Here is a 25,937-nt window from a genome sequence, read left to right as displayed (position 1 = left end):
GTGACCAGCGGTGTGTCGCAGGGATCAGTGCTGGGCCCACTGTTATTTGTCATTTATATTAATGATTTGGATGAGGATATGGGGACATGATTAGTAAGTTTGCAGATGACACCAAGATTGGGGGCATGGAGGGCAGTGAGCAAGGTTATCTCGGATTGCAGCGGGATCTTGATCAACTGGGCCAATGGGCTGATGAATGACAGATGGAGTTTAATTTAGACAAATGCGAGATAATGCATTTTGGTAGACTGAACCAGGAAAGGACTTAATTGGTTAACAGTAGGGCATTGGGGAGAATTACAGAACAAAGAGATCTAGGGGTACATGTTCAAAGCTCCTTGAAATTGGAGTCACAGGTGGACAGAGTGGTGAAGGAGGCATTCGACATGCTTAGTTTCATTGGTCAGAACGTTAAATACAGGAGTTGTGACATCTTGTTGAAGTTGTACAAGACATTGGTAAGGCCACACTTGGAATACTGTGTGCAATTCTGGTCACCCTATTATAAAATAGAAAGAGTGCAGAAAAGATTTACTAGGGTGCTACCAGGACCTGATGGATTGAGTTATAACGAGAGGCTGAATAGACTGGGACTTTTTCCTCTGGAGCGTAAGAGGCTGAGGGGTGACCTTTTAGAGGTTTATAAAATAATGAAGGGCATTGACAAGGTAGATAGTCAATATCTTTTCCCAAAAGTAGGGATGTCTAAAACTAGAGGGCATAGATACAGAAGTGTCCAGAGGTGCAACTTTTTCACAGAGGGTGGTGAGTGTCTGGATCAAGCTGCCAGAGGTAGTAGTAGAGGCGTGTACAATTTTATCTTTTAAAAAGCATTTAAATAGTTACATGGGTACGATGGATATAGAGGGATATGGGCCAAATGTGGGCAATTGGGATTAGCTTAGGGGCTTTAAAAAAAAGGGCGGCATGGACAAGTGGGGCCGAAGGGTGTGTTTCCATGCTATAAACCTCTATAACTCTAAAGCACCTTAGGCATTTTCCTGTATTCAAAGCACTGTACAAACCCAATTTGCTATTACTGTTTCTAAATGTGTGACAATAGTGCAGGTCAGAAAGTAGCTTATGGTCTTATTAGAAATCAAAGCTTTTCCTTCCATTATGAAACCCAGCATGGTTGATCTTCACACTGTACCTTCTTTCAACCTTTCCTTTTGATGAATGACATAGCAATAACAAATTATACCACAGTTGTGCAGGTTTGTCCATGTTTAGTGGAATATTAATGAATTCCTTGCTCAGCTGTATCATCTTCAAATGCTTAGGTTGAATAATTTCTTCAAAGGCAGCAGAACAATTCAGTGTTCAGAAAATGCTGAGCTTTCTCAAAGTTCATAAGCTGACTTAATCACAAGGCAAGGGGCTGCCCAGCAACACTCAAATTATCAGCCAGCCTGGAGTAGTAAATTGCTATGAATAAAAAATTTAAATGTGGAGCCTAGAATTATTAGGCCATTTATAAAGATTATCAAGAAAAGTCACAAGACAGTTTTAAAATATGAACACCTTTAATATATCTCGTCAGTCATTTATTATCCTTAAGCTTCAATTTCAGCCCAAAGCTCACACAATTGATGACATGCCAATTCAGTTCCTTCAGTGCGTGTCCTCACCCTCGTAGGCAATCGCAATCCCCTTTCGTCCTTCTACTGCTTTTGACACAGAAGTCTCCCCTAGTTTCTGCTCCAATCCCTGCCAGCTTCTAGTTGCTAAGAACGAGGCTGTAAAATAAGTAATTTCCGTATCAGTGCTACAGATGGAGGAAGACAGCATAAGGCATACTGAGAGTGACTAACAAACCATGAAGATTTCACATTTATAGAATGTGTGTGGACACGTATAAATAAATGCCCAAGTGATGATTAAGGGAAGAATTAAATCCAGCAGTTCAGTCTGATTACAATTAGAATTATCTATGCATGGGGCTGAGCTACACATGTAATCTAATGAAGGAGTTAAGATGGCTGGGGCAGTGATTATTTTGGCAACTCAGATGATAAGTCGTAAATTCCAATAATACTCAGTACGTTATTCTCTTAAAGTTCAAAACTGTTTAGAATGATGGTTCTGTTAATACTATATTACATCAAGCAGGTTTGGAAGGACCAAGGTTTAACCCTCTATGTGATGAGACAAAACAGTATCTGGACCATAATCAGCATGGATTATATAATTGGTATTAAGCAAACTCTGTTAGAAAGAGACATGAGTTATATACAGCAAACATAGAAACTACAGCTGAGTAAGAGAACATTTATGTCAGTGTTAACCTCCTGGATGAGCGGCAGCAGTCATCGTAACATAGGAGCAGGAAGAGGCCATTTGGCCCTTCGAGCCTGCTCTGCCATTCATTACAATCACGGCTGATCATCCAACTCAATAGATAACACGCATCGCACTGTCCTAAATAGCTTGCTGACATTCAGTGGCTGGTTTACATATGAATATTTGGTCATTTGTCCTACATCAGTGGAAGTGTTTCAGTTAGTCAATGATGCTCTTTGAGGAAATTTTCTCTGCAGCTATCAAGAAGATCTGTGCTAACACAGGAATCAACTCAAGCTGTGTTAGTCTCAACATTCCAGAAAGAATCCTCAATTTCCCAGAGATGAATATCTACCACGTTTGTGTGGCAGCTCTTTGCTGGATTGATGAGCTGCACTCTGTTGAGTAGACATGGGTAAGTTGAAGCAGTGTACAATGTAGGCTCTGCTGCCCAAGTGGTACTCACCAGTTTCTGTTCAAGATTCACTCTCACATTAACCCACTGATATAGAAACGCAAAAAAAAACCATGCATTTATCTGAAATCTCATAGCCCCACACTGGAATACACTTTGCACCCCACAAACTGACAACAGTCCAGCTCCTAGTTATAAGGAGAGGCTGGATATACTGGGGTTTTTTTCCCTGATGCGTAGAGGCTTAGGGGTGATCTTATAGAGATTTATAAAATAACGAAGGGCACAGATAAGGGAGATAGTCAACATCTTTTCCCAAAGGCAAGGGTATCGAAAACTAGAGGACATAGGTTTAAGGTGAGAGGGGGAGATACAAAAGGGTCCAGAGGGGAAATTCTTTTCACTCTGAGGGTGGTGAGTGTCTAGAATGAGCTGCCAGAGGTAGTAGTAGAGGCAGGTACAATTTTGTTTTCAAAACGCATTTAGATAGTTACATGGGTAAGATGGATATAGAGGGATATGGGCTGTACGCAGGAATTGGGACTAGTTTAGTGGTAAAAAATGGGCGGTGGTATAGACAAGTTGGCCCGAAGGGCCTGTTTCCATGCTGTAAATCTCTATGATTGCAAATATTACCAACTGCAAATCGGCTAACTGACCAGATCCAGGTTTCAACCTTCCATGGAATATCTGGACACGCCCAACCACTCAAGGACAGACCAAGAACGATGTGGACACTTGCTCCACATGAGGAACAGCTCAAATGGTGACTGTGGTATATATTTGCAATAGATAGTAGAGAACTTAATAAACCGTAACTAACAAATATCACCGACTTTCGGAGGGAGGGAAATTATATGCACGCTGCCACTTACCATCAAGCTGCACCTACTTTTGGGCACGAAAACTTGGCAAAGTCAGGCATAAAGCAATTAGTGCGATCTGCACCCATCTCTGTGTCAGTTCCCCTTTACCAAGACCGAAAATGGCCACAATCGGGACCGATGGCAATTTAAATTTATTTGCATGCGTTTAAATTGACTTAATGGGCTGTACGCTCAACCTCTGCCACCACGTTCGCCCATCCAGAGTCGGCGCAAAAGAGACACGCTCTACAAAAGTCCGATTCGGGTGCTCCAAGTAGCGAGGAGGTAAATGGCGAGTGTCTGATGGTTTTCTGTTTGGGATCAGTGGGGGGTGGGGAGAAGGGGAGGGGGCTGCGATCAGATGAATGGGTGGGGGAAAAGGGGCCAGTAATGTTGGAGTGGGCCAATGTCTGTGGCGGCCAGGGGGTGCCATTATCTGGCCTGGAAGCGATGTGGCAGGGGAGCCGCATTCTATTTTTTTTTTCTGCACATGTGCAGTTGGAGGCGGCAATCGGAGCTGCAAGATTTCAAATGTGTTAAGCCCTGCCCAAGGCTTCAGCAGCACGATTCAGAATCACTGATATTTTTTCAGGCAGACTATGTATGGGGGCACTGAGAACTGGTCTAAAAGTCGAATCTTAAACACTCTCAGTTTCAAGACCGCCCAGCACTTAGAATCAAAATGATAAAATAGGGCCCTTATTGTTTAATGTGCTTTTGTAACTGGATGGTATATCTCCAAAGAGCAAACAATTAAAAGATGCAATTTATTGCAATGCCAATTCTGCTTTACAGCAAGATTAGATCATTTAATTTGGTTAAAAATTGTGATATCTTTGATTTTCTTTAAACTGTATATACTTTTGGTGTGGATACAGCTTGGTTTTGTAACTTTATATTTTCTAGAGGAAATATAGAAAGATAAGCCAACTGAAAACAAGTCACTGATTTTAACACCCAGCTGAGCATTTCAAAATCCAAGTTTGAAAATGGCAGTGAAATCAAAGGAGTTTCAGCATCTTCATGGAAACTACTGCTTGTAACTAAGGTTATAATTGGGATCAAAATTTCACTGAACAGCACAGTTTTCTTCAAAAAGCACAAAGCAGAAAATATTCTATTTTACATAACAGAACACATTATGAAATGCAGTGGGTGATGGGGTGAGCAGAGGGTGGGTGAGTGTGGAAACTCTATTTTGTCAGCACTGGAACACAACATTCAACTCTGGTTAGGTTCAAAGTATTAGTTGCTTTTCTCTTTGCCAACTGTAATCATCAATGAAAAATATATTTAGTCAATTTCAATCCAGTTCCAAATGGAAGGGCTACATGCATGGTTTGTGTAAAATTTTTAACATAGTGCAGCGATCAATATTATCAGAATTATACCCGTGAGGTCTGAAATCAAGATATATTATTGGGATAAGTAGATTTGTGAAATGCCTGACTTGGGAATGTTGGTTAGATATTGGAAGACAATTGCAACATAGGAAAGGTGGACAATCTTGCGCAACTCTAATCATTAATTACTTAATTACTTCTGATCGAAACATGTTCCTGATTATCTTCATTTTCCCCAACTAATGTTATAAAAAGTGAACAGGCCTGCATTTTCCATTACTCTATTCCAAGATATTTAGATCCCAGCAGTAAATTATGGTACATTTTTTAATCCTTTACTTGATGTGATTTGTTTTCACTGTAGCACACATCATTCAGGGTAGCAAGTAAAAGCTAAGTGAACACAATGTTATTTCAAATTTGCACAGAAACCTTCAGTTTTAAATTTTAACAAATTCAACATAACTTCTTTGTACGACTCCAAAACCTAGAGATGTTAAATGATGAACTAAACTTCTATCCTCACTGAATGTGAGTTAATAATGGACAAACATAACTAATACCTGTCTGTAATTACTCCAAACTATCCTTCCCACATAAAACCCTGAAGTAGTTTCATAACCATTTTACTGGTACCATGGTTCCATCTCAATTTGGCCAAGTGACCATTATACGCAAACCATATAGAACAAATGGTCTTGGGTTGTTGATCAGTGTAGCTGAATGTGTGGGTTTCCCCATATGTGACATTACTGTCAGATGCCATTCTGTAATTAAAAGGGACAAGTTGAGCTATCTTCATGTCCCACCTTTGCTACAGCAGTGGCAAAAGCATGGGAGCAAATTATCTGCCTGCTTCATCTCTTGTGAAGTGTGATCGAAACTTAAGGGCACAAAATGAGGAAGCCAAAAAAGGTCTTCTCCCCTCCAAATACTGATGTTGATATTTGATCTTTCAAATTTAACTTCAATAAGGATTTATACCTGCTGAATGTGACTGGGTAATTGCCAAAGCGTCATTCCTGTGGATCAGAGATGTGCTCGATTCTTTGTTCTGCCAGTCTGACTTTGCTAAGTGTGTTGTTCGCAGCGCTCCAGTTACTAGAGAGACATCAGTCTCCTCACCATCAAAGGTCTCATCTGGAAATTCAACATGGCAGCAAGCACCTATGAAATAGGACAGGAAAACTATTGTGATATACAAGTAGGGTTATATTAGTTAATTGCAATCTATCATGCATGCAAGATTTGATAGTTATTTACACCAGTATGGATTACAAAGGGGAGACGGTGGCGTAGTGGTATTGTCACTGAACTAGTAATCCAGAGACCCAGTATAATGCTCTAGGGACCATCAAGGCAGATGGTGAAATTTGAATTCAATAAAAATCAGGAACAAAAAAGACTAATGATGACCATGAAACTGTTGCTGATTGTTGTAAAAACCCATGTGCTTTAGGAAATCACGATGTGGAGATGCTGGCGTTGGACTGGGGTAAGCACCCTAAGAAGGTTTATTTGGTAGCACAAGCCACAAGCTTTCAGAGCGCTGCTCCTTCATCAAGTGATTGGGAGTTCTGTTCACATATAGGACATAAAAAGACACAAACTCAATTTACAAAATAATGGTTGGAATGCGAGTCTTTACAGGTAATCAAGTTTTAAAAGGTACAATGTGAGTGGAGAGAGGGTTAAGCACAGGTTAAAGAGAGCTGTACTATCTCCTGTTAGTGAGATTAAAAAGGACAAGATGAGGTATCTTCATGTCCCACCTTTATTACAGCAGTGGCAAAGGCATGGAAGCAAATTATCTGCCTGCCTGATCTCTTGTGAAGTATGATCGAAACTCAAGGGCACAAAATGAAATCTGCCATGCTTACCTGGTCTGGCGTACATTTGAGTCCACGTAGCAACGTGGTTGACACAGGAATAGGCCATCTGGCCCCTCGAGCCTGCTCCGCCATTTAATAAGATCATGGCTAATCTTTTTGTGGACTCAGCTCCACTTATCCGCCTGCTCACCGTAACCCTGAATTCTTTTACTGTTCAAAAATCTATCTTTGCCTTAAAAACATTCAATGAGGTAGCCTCAACTGCTTCACTGGGCAGGGAATTCACAATCCATTGTGTGAACAAGTTCCTCCTCAACTCAGTCCTAAATCTGCTCCCCCTTATTTTGAGGCTATGACCCCAGTTCTGGTTTCACCACCAGAAGAAACAAATTCTCTGCTTCTATCTTATCTATTCCCTTCACAATCTTATGTTTCTATAAGATCCCACCTCATTCTTCTAAATTCCAATGAGTATAGACCCAGTCTACTCAGTCTCTCCTCAAATGCCAACACACTCAACTCCAGAATCAACCTAGTGAATCTCCCCTGCATTCCCTCTAGTGAACATCCTCTCTCAGGTAAGACCAAAACTGTACAGAGTACTCTAGGTGTTGCTTCACCAGCATCCTATAGAGTTGCACCATTACCTTCCAGTTTGTAACCTCCATCCCTCCAGCAATAAAGGACAAAATTCTATTTGGCTTCTTAATTACCTACTGCACTTGCAAACCAACTTTTTTGTTATTCATTCACAAGGACACCCAGGTCCCTCTGCATAGCAGCATGCTGCAATTGCTTACCATTTAAATAATAGTCCATTTTGCTATTATTCCTACCAATGTGGGACCTCACATTTACCAACATTGCACTCCATCTACCGACCCTTGCCCACTTAAACTATCTATATCCCTTTGCGGATATTCAGTGTCCTCTGCAAACTTTGCCCTACCATTCATCTTGGTGTCATCTGCAAACTTTGATATACTACACTTGATCTCCAACTCAAAATCATCTACGTAAATTGTAAACAATTGCAGTCCCAACACTGATCCCTGAGACACACCACTAGTCACTGATTGCCAGCCAGAAAAACACCCATTTATTCCCACTCTGCTTTTTGTTAGTTAACCAATCCTTTATCCATGCTAATACATTACCCATAATGCTGTGTACCTTACACAGCAGCCTTCTGTGCAGCACTTTGTCGAATGCCTTCTGGAAATTCAAATACACCACATCCACTGGTTCCCTGTTGTCCACTGTGCATATAACGTCCTCAAAGGATTCCACTAAATTAGTTAAACATGACCTGCCTTTCATGAACCCACGTTTTGTCTTACCAACGGGACAATTTCTATCCAGATGTCTTGGTATTTCTTCCTTGATGATAGCTTCAAGCATTTTCCCCACTACAGAAGTTAAGCTAACGGAGCTATTGTTACCTGCCTTTTGTCTACCTCCTTTTTTAAACAGTGGCATCACATTTGCTGTTTTCCAATTACTATAACTGCCCCAGAGTCCAGCAAATTTTGTTAAATTACCATGAATGCATTTGCTATTTCCCCTGCCATCTCTTTTAGTACCCTGGGATGCATTCCATCAGGGCCAGTGTTACCTAACACTGCTTCTTTAGCAATAATGATCGTTTCTAGGTCCTCACCTGCCATAGCTTTCTTGACATCAATTTTTGGCATATTATTTGTCTACCACTGCGAAGACCAACACAAAATATCTATTCAATGTCTCAGCCATTTCTCATATCCCGTCATTAAATCCCCCTTCTCATCCCATAAAGGACCAATGTTTACCTTAGCCACTTAAATGCCCTCTGAAATGGTCCAGCAAGCCGTTTAGTTCAAGGGTAATTAGAGATGGGGAATCAATGCTGGCCTTCCGACAGACGCCCATATCCCTTGAACGAATAATAAAAAATGCAAAACTCACTGTAGGATTGGGCAGGGGAGGACTGAGGATAAAGATGAGGGGAAATGAGGACATAAAATCATGGCTACATCAATTTGTTTTAATTGAAAATTATAAGCTCCAATTATACACACTTCACCAATGCTTACATGCATCCATGAAGGTATGTAGATTTACGCACCTGGAAGCAGGTCCCTGAAATCAGTAATGTACTCTCCTGTCCATTCCCTTGCTTGATTGCAAGCAACCTCCATCTCGAATGGTGTTATAACCGGTCTATAGAATTCACTGGAATCCAGCAGAGAGTTTTCTGGACAGGCTACAAGTACATATATATCTACCTCCATGAAATTAGCTAGCTTAGCAGCATTCAGTTTACCCATTACAAAGGTGTAGCTTTTTTTGCCAGCCCGCTTGACGATTGATTTAAGATGTCCAATAGTAGAAAGATAGTCAGCGACACCAAGCGTCCCCACTAAAATCCCTACAACTTGAGCATCCTTGGCTCTTTCAATCATGTAGTATCGCTTCATTAAAGCCCTGTTAACATTCAGAGTTTCACGTCTCCCGACCCCTTTCACTGGATCAAAGGAGCAAAAGGAACACTGATTCCATGTCATCATAAAGTTGGTCAGTGTCAGACTCTCCTGCCCAACATAAAACATGCTGTAGTCTTTCACGTCACTGTTGGCACTGATGGTGAAATGCCGGCCAAACTTAGAAATAACTTGATTGCATGAATGGCTGAAGGATCTGACGGTAGAACAGGAATCAATATCACCTCCACCAAGGAAGCCATCAGTCCCACATGGATCAGTTGCTTCATTTTGGCTGCTGCAAATCGTTGAAACGACAAGGTTCTCATAATCTTGGTGAAGAAGTTGCTGTAGTTCTTCTAATAAAAGGATCAAACAAATGCCTTAGAAAGGGCATCATAATGGATAGTTATATAAAAGCAGAGGTGGAAAACATATTCATTTGTACAGATCCAGTATATATACCTTGTCAAACAGATGTAATTTTGGGATTAGGTTTGTGAAGATGGTGTTCCTAGCCAACTACATCCTACTTAGTTTTATCAATTCCCCATCTCAATCATTCTGGTTGGTCTGTTGGCAAATAGGATCAACTGAGTTGTTTGAAAGATTCTTTGAAGCAAAGCGGTGCAATGGGGTTGGGAAGGAACTAAAGGCCTATTAGTCCTTGCAGCCCACACATGTAGAAGGAGCAACAAGCAGAAAGAGGAGAAAGTAAGAGTACAATCCCAACTTTTTAAAGTAATCACTGTGAAAAGAATTTCAGCTTCTACAATAAACATTTCATTTCTTAATTCTCAGAGGGGATTCTGCATTATGAATTTCTTCCTGGACGGCTCATAACCTCCAGTTTAGCACAGTAGATTGAATATTGACAACAACAAAGACTGGGATATATCAGCAAGTCCAGAAGAATGATCCCCATTGTGAGAAAGTCTCTTTTCCAACTGAACAGTGCAAGAAACAAAAAGTGTACAGTATTAAAAAAGGGAATTGAGCAAAGAGGAAAAGCTCTCACCAAGCACATACGAGTAGATGACATCACACAGGATTATAACACGTGTACACTTGTCTGGATACAGGGCTCGGAAGGAGGCAGCGCACTGATGCACATCCACTGGTTTTTGTCCAAACACGTACATCACTGGGAGTCTTCTGGAAGGACTGAGGCATGCCCTTCCATAATGTACTATACCATCAGCTTCAAGATGCTCAGCAGCTACTTCATCCACACAGCAGCTACACAACAAACAAGAGATTTTCAGGGAGGTTTTGGGATAGGTCTGTGACCATAAACTGCACACCATGAAGAAAAATTATTTGCAGGTACAATAGCTTAGTGTTGATAACTGGATTGGTATCTGAAGTCACTACTTGAAATCCCAGCATGGAAAATTGTGATTCAATAAATCTGGTAATTTGCCAGTTGTACTGGCATGGAAACTAGGGCAGCATTGTAAAAAACATAACTACTGTCCTTCAGAATAGGGGACCTGCCAACCACGTCCAGTTCAGTCAACACACAAATTCAGTTTCACATTAAGTGGTTGACTCCTAGTGCCTTTAGGTTACCTAGGAATGGACAATAAATGCTGCCTTGCCACTATTCCCCACATTCCAAGTGATAAAGATATTGCAGCTTGACAAAGTATGAACATGCAATGCAAATTTGCATCAATAATCCTTCTTAATACCTGTCCTTTGCTTCGAACTCTGGTTAGCCATGAAAGGATAAAAAAATGAATTCTGATAAGATTCTCTACTTCTTCAGGTCTCCTCATGGCGGAGCAGGCCCAATTGGCCAAATGGCCTAATTCTATTCCTATATCTTATGAACTTATGTACACGATATTCTCTGACCACCAAAAACTTCAGGTAACTCATTTTGTATTTCTTCTTTCGTTTTTAAAATGTCCCTAACTTCTAGTCTCTATTTCTCCAAAGTGCGTAGTTGATGCTGCATATTTATCGGTGGTGAATTATGGTCAAGAGCCCATGCCCTATTCCTGCGTGGAATATTAAGAATAAAATACAACACTGCCACCATTTTTTACTTTTAGATATTTGGTTGCTGGCATTTGCCCAAATGGAAATTACATCAACAATGTCCAATATCTTAATTATGAACCACTAAATTAGAGAAGGATCCCCTATCACTCTCCATCTCAAGTCAGTTCAGGCTGGATTCAACACAAGCTTCTAAATAAGTGAAAAGATCAGTTTGCCCAACTGCTCATATTACTTAACTTCTACAGCAGCCACCAACAGCCCAATACACTATTGCAAACTTGGCTAATACATTACCTCTTACAGTAAAAGTACATTTTGCACTGGAGACATTTGCATTTACAATGAAGGTTTGAGTCCAAGAGACTCATTAATAATTTATCCTGATAGATGCATTCACAAGTTATTCCTCAAAGAAAGAATCCCACAGAAGCTTAATGTTCATTGTTCAGAAACAAGTTGTAACAAGCAGCTAACGTCAAATTAATTCATACCTGCCATACGACGTATCACCCAATATGAAAAGTTTGGCAGCGGTGTTTTTCTCCAGTTTTGATACAACGGCAGAGGCATCGATAAGAAGTTCATCAGGAAATTGGAGAGCCACCTGTGGGGATTGAGAATTATTTTCAGTCTGCTCCCAGATATCAGCAAATGCCTGCTTTGTAACAGCCATTAGGAATGGCACATCAATAGCCCTCCGAAGAACAGGTTGATTGCTTTTGGAGCTTACTTCCCTTGCACTGGATTATAGGAGAATACATATCTCTGCCTACAATCAGGCTTCTGCTCTGAGTCCTTACTTCCAGCAGTGTCAGAGTTGAAGTGTCTCAAACAAAAAGAGGGAATGAATTTAGTTAGTGTCAAGCAATACAAACCTTCTTAAAGCCATGATCTGTGATGAAGCTGCAGGTCTTCTCAATTTCATACACAACATCAGCCTCCTCAAAGCTGGTTCTGCTGGTATTTTCAAGAATACATGTGGACCGCTGAATTGCCTTAGAGCCATCATCACTGAATGCTGCAGTCATGACGATCCACCTACAAAAGAAAGAAAAATGTTTATAACATTTAGCAACTTTCCCACTGTTAGACTTCATAGAAAACACAGCATCAGCTTACCAGTATTTGTGGACAGTTGTATACACATTCAGACTTGCTTTCGGCATTATTCATTTTTTCTCCCTTCCTAACAATCTGGCCATCGAACAGATTATTGGTAAATTAACTAAAATGGAAACTCATTAGAATGTCATTTAATTCTATGTTACAAAGGGAGGTATTGGATGGCACAGTGGTTAGCACTGCTGCCTCACAGCCAGCTAGGGACCTAGCTCTGATTACGGCCAAGGATGACCATCTGTGTGCAGTTTACATTTTTTCTGTGTCTGAACGGGTTTCCTCCCACAGTCCAAAAATGTGCAGGTTACATGGATTTGGTCATGCTAACACCTTATTGCCTCAACATGTGTAGTTTAAGGAGATTAGCAGGGTAAATACATGGGGTTCTGTGAGATGTTCTGTCACAGAGCCAGCACAGACATGATGGGTCAAATGGCCTCCTTCCTCACTGTACAGATTCTATTTCAATATCGGCACCATTTTCTCAGTTGCTTTTCATTTTGTTTTTATGTTTTAAAAGTTATTACAGCCAGCATTATAGAAGATTGGTTCAGAATTAGCTGATGATGTCCAATGTTAACACTCTGTTTTTGGTTGGTCCATTATTATTACTACTTTTCTTAATTACCTACCAAATGCAAATAAAGAAAAACTCCCAGTCAGTGGATATTTCAACCAATCAGCCTAGTTAACCAAACCTTTAAAGTAAGCTTTAAGGTTCTGACCCATGAACAATCCTGAATTGTGAAGCTTTTTGAACATTACCTGGAATAAAGAGGACCTTTGCTTCAAAGGGAAAAGAGATAGTAGAAAAAAAAATTCAATATCTGTCATAATAACAAAGTGAAAATAAGCTAGTGTTCTGTTGCACGCTTCTTTCAAACTCTATTCACTAATGTAATAAATGGGATTCAATCAAGATAATCATCAACCTAAATGTATTCTAAAGCTAAAGCTAAAGTGCTCTCTAGCGGCAGTGAAATGCAAAATATTTCAAACATGCTCCCTATATTTCATTCAAGACCAGGTACAGAGTGCAAACATACAAATTCAGAGCAGGAGTAGGTCACTTGGCCCTTCAAGCCTGTTCCACTTTTCAATAAGATCACGGCTGATCTGATTGTAACTCCAATCCCACATTCCTGCCTATCCCTGCTAACTTTTTTGCCCCCTTGTTAAATCAAGAATCTATCTAGCTCTGCCTTAAAAAATATTTAAAGGCTCTACTTCGACTGCCTATTGAGGAAGAGAGTGCCAGAGATTCACGGCTCTCAGAGAAACAATTTCTCCTCATCGCTGTCTTAAATGAGCAACTCCTATTTTTCAGTGATCCCTAGATGTAACTTCTCTGACAAGAGGGAACATCGTCTCCACATTCACCCTGTCAATACCCCTCAGGAAATGTTTTGATCAAATTGCCCCCTATTCTTCTAAACTCTAGCGAATACAAACCTAAACCCCCCAATCTTTCCTCATATGATGACCTGCCCATTTCTGGTATTAATCTGGTAAACCTTCTCTGAACTGCTTCTAATGTATTTACATCCTTCCTTAAATAAGACGACCAATACGGTACACAATAATCCAGATGAGTTCTCACCAATGCCCTGTACAACTGAAGCATAACCACCCTACTTTTGTATTCAATTCCCCGAACAATAAACAGTAACATTCCATTATCTTTCCTAATTACTTGCTTGACCTGTGATTCATGCTCTAGGACATCCTGATCCCTCTGCATCTCAGGGCTCTGCAATCTCCCACCATTTAGATAATAAGCTTCTGTTTTATTCTTCCTGTCGAAATGGACAAATACACATGTCTCCACATTATACTCCATTTGCCAAAGTTTTACCCACTCACTGGTCTGTAGTTTCCTGCTTTTTGTCTCCCCCTCTTTTTGAATACAGGACTTAATTAACTATCTGCCAGTTGAACGGAATCTTCCCCAAATCTGGGGAATTTTGGAAAATTAAAACCAGGGCATCAACTATGTTATTAACCTTTTAAGACCTTAGGGTGAGGTCTAGCAGGACTCAATAATTTGTGCAATATCACTTCCCTGATGACTGTAATTTTCCTGAGTTCCTCCCTCCTTTCCATTTCCTGATTTACAGCTATTTCTGGGATGTTACTAGAGTCAAGTTCGGATACCGTAGAACAATTTAAATAAATGTAATAATGGTGGTGTCATGAAAGGATTATAATTTTTATGGCCAAAGTTCATCACACTTTGCATTTGGTATGCAGACTCCTTACAGTTTCAATAGTCACAGTAAGTCACTACTTGCAGGTTAAGTTTCTCTATCAGCTTTACATTTGAAGTACGTAAATTAGTTCTACACTCGTTTCTACATGGAATGAAAACAAAAATGACCTCAGCCAATCATATCTCACATCACTTTTCACCACCGATCAAAGTACTTTGAAATCACAAGACAGCAGCACTTCTTCTGAACAGCAGTTCAACAGTCTCACTGTGGAGGCAATAGTACGGAGTTCTGCGGCATTTCACAGTGATATCGTTTAGTCAAATGAGTACTGTGACACTAGAAAGAGGATCCAGATGCAGGCTACATAGTAAGGAGAGGAACTTATGGATACAGTTAAATGGGCATTCGAGCAGATTGGCCAGCATCATCAATAGGATTATGGGTCTTTTGGCATAGGGTTATGTTGCCAGACTAATTATCCACAAACCTAAAGGAATATTCCAGAAAACACACCAAATCAAATCACACCATGGCAAGTGGAGAATTTCACATCATCTGAAAAACTTGGAAGTGATCACTTGTTTGAGATAAAAGTTACCTTGAGTTTTATTGTGAAAACACTGGTTTACTAATATCCTGCCAAGGGCAGCACAGTACCACAGTGGTTGGCACTACTGCCTCACAGCGACAGGGACCTGGGTTCAATTCCCAGCTTGGGTCACTGTCCGGATTCTGCATATTGTCCCCATGTCTGCATGGGTTTCTTCCACAGTCAAAAAGACGTACAGGTTAGTGCATTGGCCATGCTAAATTCTCCCTCTGTGTATAGACACCAGAGTGTAGCAATTTACACAGTAAGTTCATTGCCGTGTAAGCCTACTTGCAACACTAATAAATAAACATTAAATCCTTTGAGATAGGAAACTTACCATCTTTAACATAAGAACATAAGAACATAAGAAATAGGAGCAGGAGTAGGCCATCTGGCCCCTCGAGCCTGCCCCGCCATTCAATAAGATCATGGCTGATCTGTCGTGGCTCAGTTCCACTTTCCCGCCCTCTCCCCATAACCCCCAATCCCCTCTCCTATCAAAAACCCATCAACCCGCCTCTTAAAAATATTTAGCGAGGCAGCCTCCACCACTTCAACGGGCAGAGAATTCCAGATATTCACCACCCTTTGAGTGAAGAAGTTCCTCCTCAACTCCGTTCTAAACCGCCCCCCCTTTATCTTGAGGCTGTGCCCCCTAGTCCTACTGTCTTTTTTGAGCGGGAAGAGTCTCTCCACCTCTATCCTATCCATCCCCTTCATCATCTTATACGTCTCAATGAGATCTCCCCTCATTCTTCTAAACTCTAACGAGTACAAGCCTAGTTTATTCAGCCTCTCCTCATAGCTCAACCCCCTCAACTCCGGTATCAGCCTAGTAACCTTGTTGGTCCATATGTAACCCCATCCACACATCAAAAGACTGTCTTTTGAAGTGGTGTAACAGGCAATTTAGTGGGGGAGCACGGTGCTTAGCACTACTGTTTCACAACATCAGGGGCCTTGGTTCTATTCCTGGCTTGGGTTACTGACTGTATGAAGTCTTCTCCCCGTGACTGTGTGGATTTCCTCCTGTTTCCTCCCACAGTCCAAGAGACATGCTGGTTAGGTGCAGAGCATTGGCAATGCTAAATTCTCCCTCTGTGTGCCCGAAGAGGCATCAGACTGTGTCGACTGGGGCATTTTCACAGTAACTTCAATGTAGTGTTAATGTAAGCCAACTTACAAAACTGATAAACTTTTAAACTTTGAAACTACAATGAAAGGCTCCTTTTCTTTTCAACTCTTGTAAATCCCCAACTTGTTTATCTTACCATTGACAACTACCCTGTCAATTATCTAGACTTGAAAATCTAGATTTGAAATTCAGTCTCTCAATTTTTGTCTGCCCCTTTAAAACATTATGTGGAGATGTCAGCATTGGACAGGGGTAAACACAGTAAGGAGTCTCACAACACCAGGTTAAAGTCCAACAGGTTTATTTGGTAGCACAAGCCACTAGCCTTCGGAGCGCTGCCCCTTCATCTGGTATGTGGGAGTTCTGTTCGCAAATAAAGACACAAACTCAGTTTACAAAATAATGGTTGCAAAAATGGGCTTGCAAAATCTCACTAACTGTCCTGGCTGGAGACAACACACATCTCTTCAACCTGTGCTTAATCCTCTCTCCACTCACATTATCCAAATGCCACAGAAGAATATCATAGCAGCTCTTCCCTGCCAATTAAGTATAAAAGTGCTTGGAGGATAAAGACAAAATACTGCAGATGCTGAAATTTGAAACAAAAATAGACAATGCTGGAAAATCTCAGCAGGTCTGACAGCAGACCTGTGGAGAGTAAACAGAGCCAACATTTCCAGTCAGGATGACCCTTTATCAGAGCTTGTTTGGAGGGGCTGGCAAGGGCTGGAATGTATTCATAGAGTCACAGGTTCACATCTTGGGAACAGGCTCTTCGGCCCAACTTGGCTATGCTGCCTTTTTTTTAAAACCCCTAAGCTAATCCCAATTGCCCGCATTTGGCCCATATCCCTCTATAACCATCTTACCCATGTAACTATCTAAATGCTTTTTAAAAGACAAAATTGTACCTGCCTCTAATACTACCTCTGACACCTTGTTCCAAACACTCACCACCCTCTGTGTGAAAAAATTGCCCCTCTGGATTTTGCATTTCTCCCCTCTCACCTTAAACCTATGCCCTCTAGTTTTAGACTCCCCTACTTTTGGGGAAAGATATTGACTATCTAGCTCATCTGTGCCCCTTATTATTTTATAGACCTCTATAAGATCACCCCTCAGCCTCCTATGCTCCAGAGAAAAAGTCCCAGTCTATCCAGCCACTCCTTATAACTCAATCCATTAAGTCCTGGTAGCATCCTAGAAAATCTTTTCTGCACTCTTTCTAGTTTAATAATATCCTTTCTATAATAGGGTGACCAGAATTGCACACAGTTTTCCAAGTGTGGCCTTACCAATATCTTGTACAACTTCAACAAGATATCCCAACTCCTGTATTCAACGTTCTGACCAATGAAACCAAGCATGGTGAATGACTTCTTCACCACTCTGTCCACCTGTGACTCCACCTTCAAGGAGCTATGAACATGTACCCCAGATCTGTTTGTTCTGTAACTCTCCCCAATGCCCTACTACTGAATAAGTCCTGCCCTGATTCAATCTACCAAAATGCATCACCTCGCATTTGTCTAAATTAAACGCCATCTGCCATTCGTCAGCCCACTGGCCCAGTTGATCAAGATCCCATTGCAATTGGAGATAACTTTCTTCCCCGTCCACTACACCACCAATCTCAGTGTCATCTACAAACTTACTAATCATGCCTCCTATATTCTCATCCAAATCATTAATATAAATGATAAATAACAGTGGATCCAGCACTGATCCCTGAGGCACTCTGCTGGTCACAGGCATCTAGTTTGAAAAACAACTCTCTACAACCACCCTCTGGCTTCCGTCAAGAAGCTAATTTTGAATCCATTTAGATACCACACTCTGGATCCCATGAGATTTAACCTTATGCAACAACCTACAATACGGTACCTTGTCAAAGGCCTTGCTAAAGTCTGCACTGCCCTCATCTACCTTCTTGGTTACCCCTTCAAAAAACTCAAACAAATTCGTGAGACATGATTTTTCCACTCACAAAGCCATGCTGACTGTCCCTAATCAGTACTTGCAAATCTAAATGTCTATAGATCCTGTCTCTCAAAATACCTTCCAACAATTTATCCACCAGAGATGTGAGGCTCACTAGCCAGGCTTTTCCTGCAGCCTTTTTAAACAAAGGCACATTTGCCACACTCCAACCTTCAGGCACCTCACCCGTGACTATCAATGATTCAAATATCTCAGCTAGGGGACCCGCAATTTCCTCCCTAGCCTCCCTATTTCTATCCCTAGTCCTGGGATACACTTCATCGGGTCCTAGGGATTTATCTACCTTGATGCGCTTTAAGACTTCCAGCATCTCCTTCTCTGTATTATGTACATTCCCCAAGACATCATTATTTATTTCCACAAGTTCCCTAACATCCATGCTTTTCTCAACAGTAAATACTGATGAGAAATATTCATTTAGGATCTCACCCATCTCTTGTGGATCCACACGTAGATTACTTCGTTGATCCTTAAGAGGCCCTTCTCGCTCCCTTTTGTTCTGTTGCCCTCTGTGTATTTGTAGAAGCTCTTTGGATTCTCATTTGCCTTATCTACCAAAACAATCTTGTGTCCCCTTTTTGCCCTCCTGATTTCTTTCTTAACTGTACTCCTAAACCCCCATAACTCTTCAAGGGGCTCACTTAATCCCAGCTGCATAGCATGTCATGTGCCTCTTTCTTCTTCTTGACCAGGGCCTGAGAGTGTGGCGAAGGCAGGTTCGATTAAAGTATTCAAAGGGGAATCAGACCGAAGGAGAACGGCACTGTATTCATTGCTCATTTAGAGAGTCAGTGCAGACACAAGGGATGGGCTGAATGGCCTCTGTACGCATTCTACACTAGCGTGGCCCATGCCAATCACGAGGCCAGCACCGACATCAGAAAAACAACAGCCTGTGTATGGCTCTTAGTGTAAGGAGCACCCAATGGTTTACACATAACTCCTGTTCACTGAAACAGACTCCCTCCACCATCAATCTCGCTCACTCCCTCACTCACTCACTCACCTGACTCCTCGCTGCCATCAGCACCGTCTCTGTCCTCAACCAATCAGTGGCGCCCCAGTCCTCGGCCACACAGCGGCGCCTAAGTCCTCAACCAATCAGCGGCGGCTCAGTTCTCGACCAATCAACAGCGCCCCAGTCCTCGACCAATCAGCCTGCTCCTTAAACAACAACCAATCCGAAATGGGGGAAAGCCTTCATCGGGACGAGATTGGTTAAAAATCTCACCAATCCCACCTCAGCTCCGCTCGCCTTCCACCAATCACAACCGAGCTCCCCTGGGGGCCGGATGCTCACGGACGAGGCCATTAACCGGAGAGTTACGTTCAGTATGATCTTGCCTTTATTGATAATTATTTTCCAGCCATGTATTGCTGCCTCCCCGGATTTGGATATTTCAGTTAGGATGGTAAAGAAATTGGCGATAGATTTACCGGTGGAGGCCGAGTTCCGCGATCATCGAATGCCGAACGGTCAGAACGGCGCTTGCGCAGATGAGGGGTTGACGTCAGACGGGTACCGGCTACGTCACAAGGATGGGTGACGTCACCCATACGTGAGTTCCAAGTTGGAGAGGGTCAGACTCAAGTCTCACACTCAGTGCAAACATATCATAGCTGCAGCTGGAAATATACCCCCAGTGTGGATGATAATACCGAGTAGTAAGTATGTAATGTCATTAGGGTCTTGGATCAATAGAAACAACAACAATTTATGTTAAAATTGTGCCTTGAAAGGCAGTTCACAGTGGCAGCATTATCACACAAACTCTTGAAACTCCAGAAATATTGTTAGGGTGTTCAACAAAAGCCCTGATCAGAGAATTAGGTTTCAAGGAGTGAGAAGTGGAGAGGTCCATGGAGTGAATCCCAGGCTTTCACTCAAAGAATCATAAGAACATAAGAAATAGGAGCAGGAGTAGGCCAACTAGCCCTTCGAGCCTGCCCCGCCATTCAATAAGATCATGGCTGATCTGTCGTGGCTCAGTTCCACATTCCCGCCCTCTCCCCATAACCCTTAATCCCCTCTCTCATCAAAAACCCATCAACCCGCGTCTTAAAAATATGTAGCAAGGCAGTCTCCACCACTTCAACGGGCAGAATTCCAGAGATTCACCACCCTATGAGTGAAGAAGTTCCTCCTCAACTCTGTTCTAAACCGCCCCCCCTTTATCTTGAGGCTGTGCCCCCTAGTCCTACTATCCTTTCTGAGCGGGAAGAGTCTCTCCACCTCTATCCTATCCATCCCATTCATCATCTTATACGTCTCAATGAGATCTCCCCTCATTCTTCTAAACTCTAACAAGTACAAGCCTAATCTATTCAGCCTCTCCTCATAGCTCAACCCCCTCAACTCCGGCATCAGCCTAGTAAACCTCCTCTGCACTCCCTCCAAGGCTAAAATATCCTTGCGTAAGTACGGCGACAGTGCAGAAGGAGGTCATTTGGCCCATCGGGCCTGCACTGTCAACAATCCCACCCATGCCCTATCCCCATAACTACATGTTATGTTTTGTGCCACTGAAACTAATGGACCTGATTAAGCAGATCTAAAGATCTGCAACAAAATAGAAAATGCTGGAAAATCTCTGCAGGCCTGACAGCATCTGTGGCAAGAGAATAGAGCCAACGTTTCGAGTTTAGATGATTCTTCGTCCAGACGAAGTAAAACTCTGCAGCTTGTCTCAGTAAACCATGAAATGGAGGATACAGCATTGTGTGTTGAATGAAGTGTACCCATTGAAAAACACCCTGCAATTAGACGATCTAGTACAACTGTATACAAAATGTCTTGATGAGTTGCTTTGAAGATTTTGAGTATCACATCATCACTGATCCAGGGAAGAAGCCAGTGATTTATCCCCCACGTAAAGTACCAATAGACCTAAAAGGAAAGATTTGAGCACCAAGAGATGGAAAAAAAATAAAGTAATTGCTAAATCACAGTGCCTGCAGATTGGATAAATTCAATCATGGTAAGAAAGCAGCTAAATAGATCGCTAAGAATTTACCTGATCCCAAAGATCTTTGTCAAGTGATAAAGAGGAATCACTACCTTAAGAACATAAGAACATAAGAAATAGGAGCAGGAGTAGGCCATCTAGCCCTTCGAGCCTGCCCCGCCATTCAATAAGATCATGCCTGATCTGTTGTGGCTCAGTTCCACTTTCCCGCCCTCTCCCCATAACCCTTAATCCCCTCTCTTATCAAGAACCCATCAACCCGCTTCTTAAAAATATTTAGCGAGGCAGCCTCCACCACTTCAACGGGCAGAGAATTCCAGAGATTCACCACCCTTTGAGTGAAGAAGTTCCTCCTCAACTCCGTTCTAAACCGCCTCCCCTTTATCTTGAGGCTGTGCCCCCTAGTCCTACTGTCTTTTTTGAGCGGGAAGAGTCTCTCCACCTCTATCCTATCCATCCCATTCATCATCTTATACGTCTCAATGAGATCTCCCCTCATTCTTCTAAACTCTAACGAGTACAAGCCTAGTTTATTCAGCCTCTCCTCATAGCTCAATCCCCTCAACTCCGGTATCAGCCTAGTAAACCTCCTCTGCACTCCCTCCAGGGCCAAAATATCCTTGCGCAGGTGCGGCGCCCAAAACTGCACACAGTACTCCAGCTGCGGCCTCACCAATGCCCTATACAGCTGCAGCAAGACCTCCCTACTTTTATATTCAATCCCCCTCGCTATGAAGGCCAGCGTCCCATTCGCCTTCCTGACCACCTGCTGCACCTGCAAGCTGGGTTTTTGCGACTCATGCACAAGGACCCCGAGGTCCCTCTGCACCGTCGCCTGCTGCAGTTTTTCGCCACTTAAGTAATAGTCCTTCCTACCATTCTTCCTACCAAAGTGGACCACCTCACACTTGCCAACATTAAATTCCATTTGCCATTTCCTGGCCCATTCGCCCAGCCTATCTAGATCCTTCTGCAGACTCTCCACACCCTCCGCACAATTTGCCTTTCCCCCAATCTTGGTGTCATCACAATAGAAGAGATCACAACAGCACTGACGGGAACAAGAGTTTTCAGCAAGCTCAATGCCAGAAATGGCTGCGGGAAAAAAGAAGCTTAATAAGAAATCTTCACTATTGACAACATTCAAAACACCTTTCGGTCAATATCAATTCCTGTGTCAGTCTTGTACCTTTATAGTGAGCCAGGGTTTGTGTCACCAGAAAATAGACAAAACATATAGAGGATAAAAGAGCAGTCAACATAGCTGATGATATCCAGATCTATGGTGGAGATGGAAAAGATCATGACTACCATCTACATGAAACCAATGGAGAGAACCAGAAATGCTGGGATCAGACTAAATCCAGGTAAATTTATTGTGAGGGCAACAGAATGTCAGTTCTTCAGAGTAGCGTTCACATCTGATTTCCTGAGAAAGTCACAGATATCTCTGGGATGGAAGAGACAGGAAACAGTTGAGAAGTTTCCTTGGCCTTTACGTGAGTTCTTTCATACCTTGCGTGTCAGAACACATAGCAAACGTGCTGGTGCTGGTGAAAGAATATATAGAGTACCAGTGCTCAGAGACACATGACAGAACTTTCAATAAACCCAAAAAGATAATACGCCAGGAGACAAATTTGTCACCTTACGACAGAAATAAACTTGTCACTCTGCAAATGGATGCTTCTGCAAAAGGACTGGGAGTAGCCTTGGTGCAAAGGCAAAAGCCAACAGCATCTATAACAATAGTTGAGATTGGATATCCCAACATGGAGAGCTTTTATCTTCTTTAAGAGATAAAGAGCTTATCTCTATTGATAAAGATCATTGTCCACTAGAGCAAATCTATATGAAAAGTCTAAGTATGCTCCAGCAAGACTGCAGAGATTAATCTTGCTGCTTCAGAGTTATGATTTCTTGTATTTTTTAAAAAATACAAGCCAAAACAATGGTGTTCCCAGATGGCCTATCTCAGTTGATGCGTCAGGAGAAATATCTAAAAATTCTGGGTATAAAGATCCATCAAATGGTGGATGCAACATAACCAAAGCTCAATCAAATTAAAGATGAGACCAGCATAGGCGAAGAGTTACAGATGCTCTTGCAGCAAGTGATCCATCTTGGCCTGATAAAATACAGCAAACAGCCAGCAAATTGGCAGTTCTGGTCTATCAAAGATGACATCTCACTAGAAGATGGTGTTCTGTCAGCCAGAATAATCATACGCAAAACAATGCACAGAGAACTTCTCCAGAGGATATAAGAAGGCCACATGTGAATGAAGAAGTGTAAGCTCAAAGCCAGATCCAACAAGGGAGAATTTAACACCTCCCCTTGGAATTCAGTTACCATCATTGAATCCCCCACCATCAATATCCTGAGGTCACCATTGGCCAGAAATTTAATTGGCCTATTCATATAAAGAGTCTGACTACAAGAGCAGGTCAGAGGCTAGGAATCCAGTGCTAAATAACTAACCCCCTGACTCCTCAGGGGCCATAATTACCTCTAGACTTTACTACTCCATTGCTCTCCTAACTGGTCTCTCAGTTTGTACACTTGGTAAAATTGAGCTCATCCGAAACTCTGCTCCCATGTCCGAACTTGCACCGAGTGCCACACCAGGTTGGCACAGTGGTTAGCACTGCTGCCTCACAGTGCCAGGAACTCAGGTTCAATTCCCAGCTTAGGTGACTGTGTGGAGTTTGCATATGCCGGCGTCTGCGTGAGTTTCCTCCAGGCGCTCGGGTTTCCTCCCATAGTCCGAAAGACGTGCTGTTTAGGTGCATTGGCCGTGCTAAATTCTCCCTCAGCGTGCCTGAACAGGTAGCAGAATGTGACAGTCAGGGGGTTTTCACAGTAACACCATTGCAGTGTTAGTGTAAATCTATTTGAGATTTAAATAAACTTTAAGTCCTGTGCATCACCATTGTGCCTGCTGGCCTGCATTTGCTCCCAGTCCAGGGGCCCACTGACTTTAAACTTTTTATCTTGATTTTTATATCCAATGCTTTTATACTCCAAAACTCACCCAGGCTTACATTCCTTTAAGATCTCTGCACTCCTCTAGTTCTGGCCCCTTGTATGTCCCCAATTTTAATCCACCATTCTGGCCACGCCTTCAGCTTCTTAGCCTGAAGTTCTGGAATTTTTTCTCAAAGCCTCTTTGCCTCTCAACCTCCCTCTTCTCCTTAAAACCTAATTGACCAAGATTTTGGTCACCTGTCCTCGCATCTCTTTATGTGGCTCAGAGTTAGGTGTTGTTTGACGACTCTTTTGTGAAGTACGTTGGGATATTTGACTATGTTAAGATACTATATAAATGTATGATCTGGTTGCTTGAAATTAGCATTCAGAAATTAATAAATATTGAGCAAAATTGACCTCTCTTAATTCACTGACAGCCTGAGTAATGTTAAAGACTGTAATTCAGGACATACTGGTTACATTTCTCTATAGCATTGTAGACAAAAATAAGTCAAAATTTGAACTCATTTTTATATGTCATAGATATATGTAAAAATAAAAATATTTTATTTTTAGATTGGGTTTGCCCCTTTTTCATCACCTTTGGAGCTTGTATGATATTGGCAACTGTTACCTGTTGCCTGTTTCACTTGCGGAAGACCAGAAACCGGAAAAAGGAGATAACAGAATGGGTGAATGCCATGAAATTTGGGGGGAAAGTGTATCATCCATTATTGCACTGGATTAAGAACAACAGTGATCTATCCATTAAAACTAGAATGTATTGCTCAGCCAGTGAGGAATGCAAGAAAAGAAAGATTTGGAAAACCCGCATCATATTACCAGTGAGACACAAGAAGATAATGGAGGAACCAAGTGTGCCTAATCGCGAAGCAGGTGACGGTAATAGCATGCATATTGGAAACAAACCTTTCCCCAAACCACCAGTGTATATCACCTCTGGTGAAGCCAGTTTTCTATGTGGTCAGGTTAATCATAATGAACAAATCAAGTGTAAATCTTCCTTAAATATTAAGAAATCCCAGCAGCAAGTCTTTCCAAATTCTCTTTTTCTGGATGAAAAACGTGTGGTGGAACGTGACGAACAGCCATCTGTCAATGCTTGCCCAGATGTAAATAATCCGTTTCGTTCTTCAGAACACAAGGAGTGTTCAGACTGTGTTTCAACTAGATTATCTGACTTAAAAGTGGAAAAGCATGAGGCTTCAACCATCACACAGGAGCGCTGTAAGGCACCTGTGTTGTCCGAACCAAACTCAGATACCAAGGAAGCCAATGTCTGTTCTGTCCCTGACGCTGTCTCTTTGTGAAAGTTATCTCTGTCTTTTTTCAGATTCTACATGCCTCCTCCATCTGGCAGTATTCACATGTGTTTAACGTGTCAATTCTATTATTATTCTAAGAAGTTCTGCATCATTTCAATATTCCACTATTTTCACACTCTAAGTAATCTGCTTGGAATCACTTTCAGATCCTATCAAAACTACTGTCTCCAAATTTCAGTTTATAATCTAATAATAGTTTTGTTATCTATTCTGCATCTGGTGCGGCCTATAATAGAATTGATTTTCTCAGCAGCATAAAGTAACTTCACTGTAATACGTATACATAGTTAATTAAAATAAAATAAAGGAAACATCTATTTCAGTGCTGGCATTGTGCTTTAAAGTGCAAATCTATTGTATGAATAATAAATATAATTCAAATCC

General features: G+C 41.8%; 2 protein-coding genes across 6 annotated transcripts; one reads left to right on the top strand and one right to left on the bottom strand.

Moving 5' to 3' along the window:
- Nucleotides 1-1,513: 1,513 nt before the first annotated feature.
- On the bottom strand, nucleotides 1,514-19,903 carry dph2 (diphthamide biosynthesis 2). Of its 2 annotated transcripts, none has more exons than XM_080195357.1 (7): nucleotides 19,278-19,903; nucleotides 12,084-12,246; nucleotides 11,700-11,812; nucleotides 10,217-10,437; nucleotides 8,844-9,557; nucleotides 5,892-6,074; nucleotides 1,514-1,739 (listed from the first exon to the last, which is right to left on the bottom strand). In XM_080195357.1, exons 2-7 carry the CDS (start codon nucleotides 12,234-12,236, stop codon nucleotides 1,615-1,617), a joined length of 1,509 nt encoding a protein of 502 aa, XP_080051483.1. In that variant the 5' UTR covers nucleotides 12,237-12,246; nucleotides 19,278-19,903; the 3' UTR covers nucleotides 1,514-1,614. The 2 variants fall into 2 exon arrangements, with proteins under 2 accessions (XP_080051483.1, XP_080051482.1); XM_080195356.1 differs by lacking the exon at nucleotides 19,278-19,903 and adding an exon at nucleotides 14,030-14,094.
- On the top strand, nucleotides 19,716-25,937 carry LOC145347671 (uncharacterized). 4 transcript variants are annotated; one of them, XR_013887837.1, is made up of 2 exons: nucleotides 19,716-19,830; nucleotides 24,784-25,937. XR_013887837.1 is itself a non-coding variant. In XM_080195359.1 (2 exons), exons 1-2 carry the CDS (start codon nucleotides 19,921-19,923, stop codon nucleotides 25,536-25,538), a joined length of 771 nt encoding a protein of 256 aa, XP_080051485.1. In that variant the 5' UTR covers nucleotides 19,831-19,920; the 3' UTR covers nucleotides 25,539-25,937. The 4 variants fall into 4 exon arrangements, 2 of the variants coding, with proteins under 2 accessions (XP_080051485.1, XP_080051484.1); XM_080195359.1 differs by lacking the exon at nucleotides 19,716-19,830 and adding an exon at nucleotides 19,831-19,936; XR_013887838.1 differs by lacking the exon at nucleotides 19,716-19,830 and adding an exon at nucleotides 19,842-19,940.

The sequence above is a fragment of the Carcharhinus amblyrhynchos genome, chromosome 9 (assembly GCF_965287045.1).
Source record: "Carcharhinus amblyrhynchos chromosome 9, sCarAmb.v2.hapA, whole genome shotgun sequence".
NCBI lineage: Eukaryota > Metazoa > Chordata > Chondrichthyes > Carcharhiniformes > Carcharhinidae > Carcharhinus > Carcharhinus amblyrhynchos.
Note: the sequence above shows the minus strand (reverse complement) of the source record. Positions and strands in the feature narration are given on the sequence as shown.

What these genes read in the sequence shown, in the direction of transcription:
- dph2 (XM_080195356.1), bottom strand. An exon ending in CAGATCATGGCTTTAAGAAG is followed by an intron (nt 11,813 to 12,083) that starts GTTTGTATTGCT and finishes CAATCCCCACAG; the next exon opens with GTGGCTCTCCAATTTCCTGA. An exon ending in GGTGATACGTCGTATGGCAG is followed by an intron (nt 10,438 to 11,699) that starts GTATGAATTAAT and finishes TTTGTTGTGTAG; the next exon opens with CTGCTGTGTGGATGAAGTAG.
- LOC145347671 (XM_080195358.1), top strand. Translation starts at nt 22,505, where the DNA reads ATGATATCCAGATCTATGGTGGAGATGGAAAAGATCATGACTACCATC. An exon ending in TGGGATCAGACTAAATCCAG is followed by an intron (nt 22,605 to 24,783) that starts GTAAATTTATTG and finishes TTTTATTTTTAG; the next exon opens with ATTGGGTTTGCCCCTTTTTC.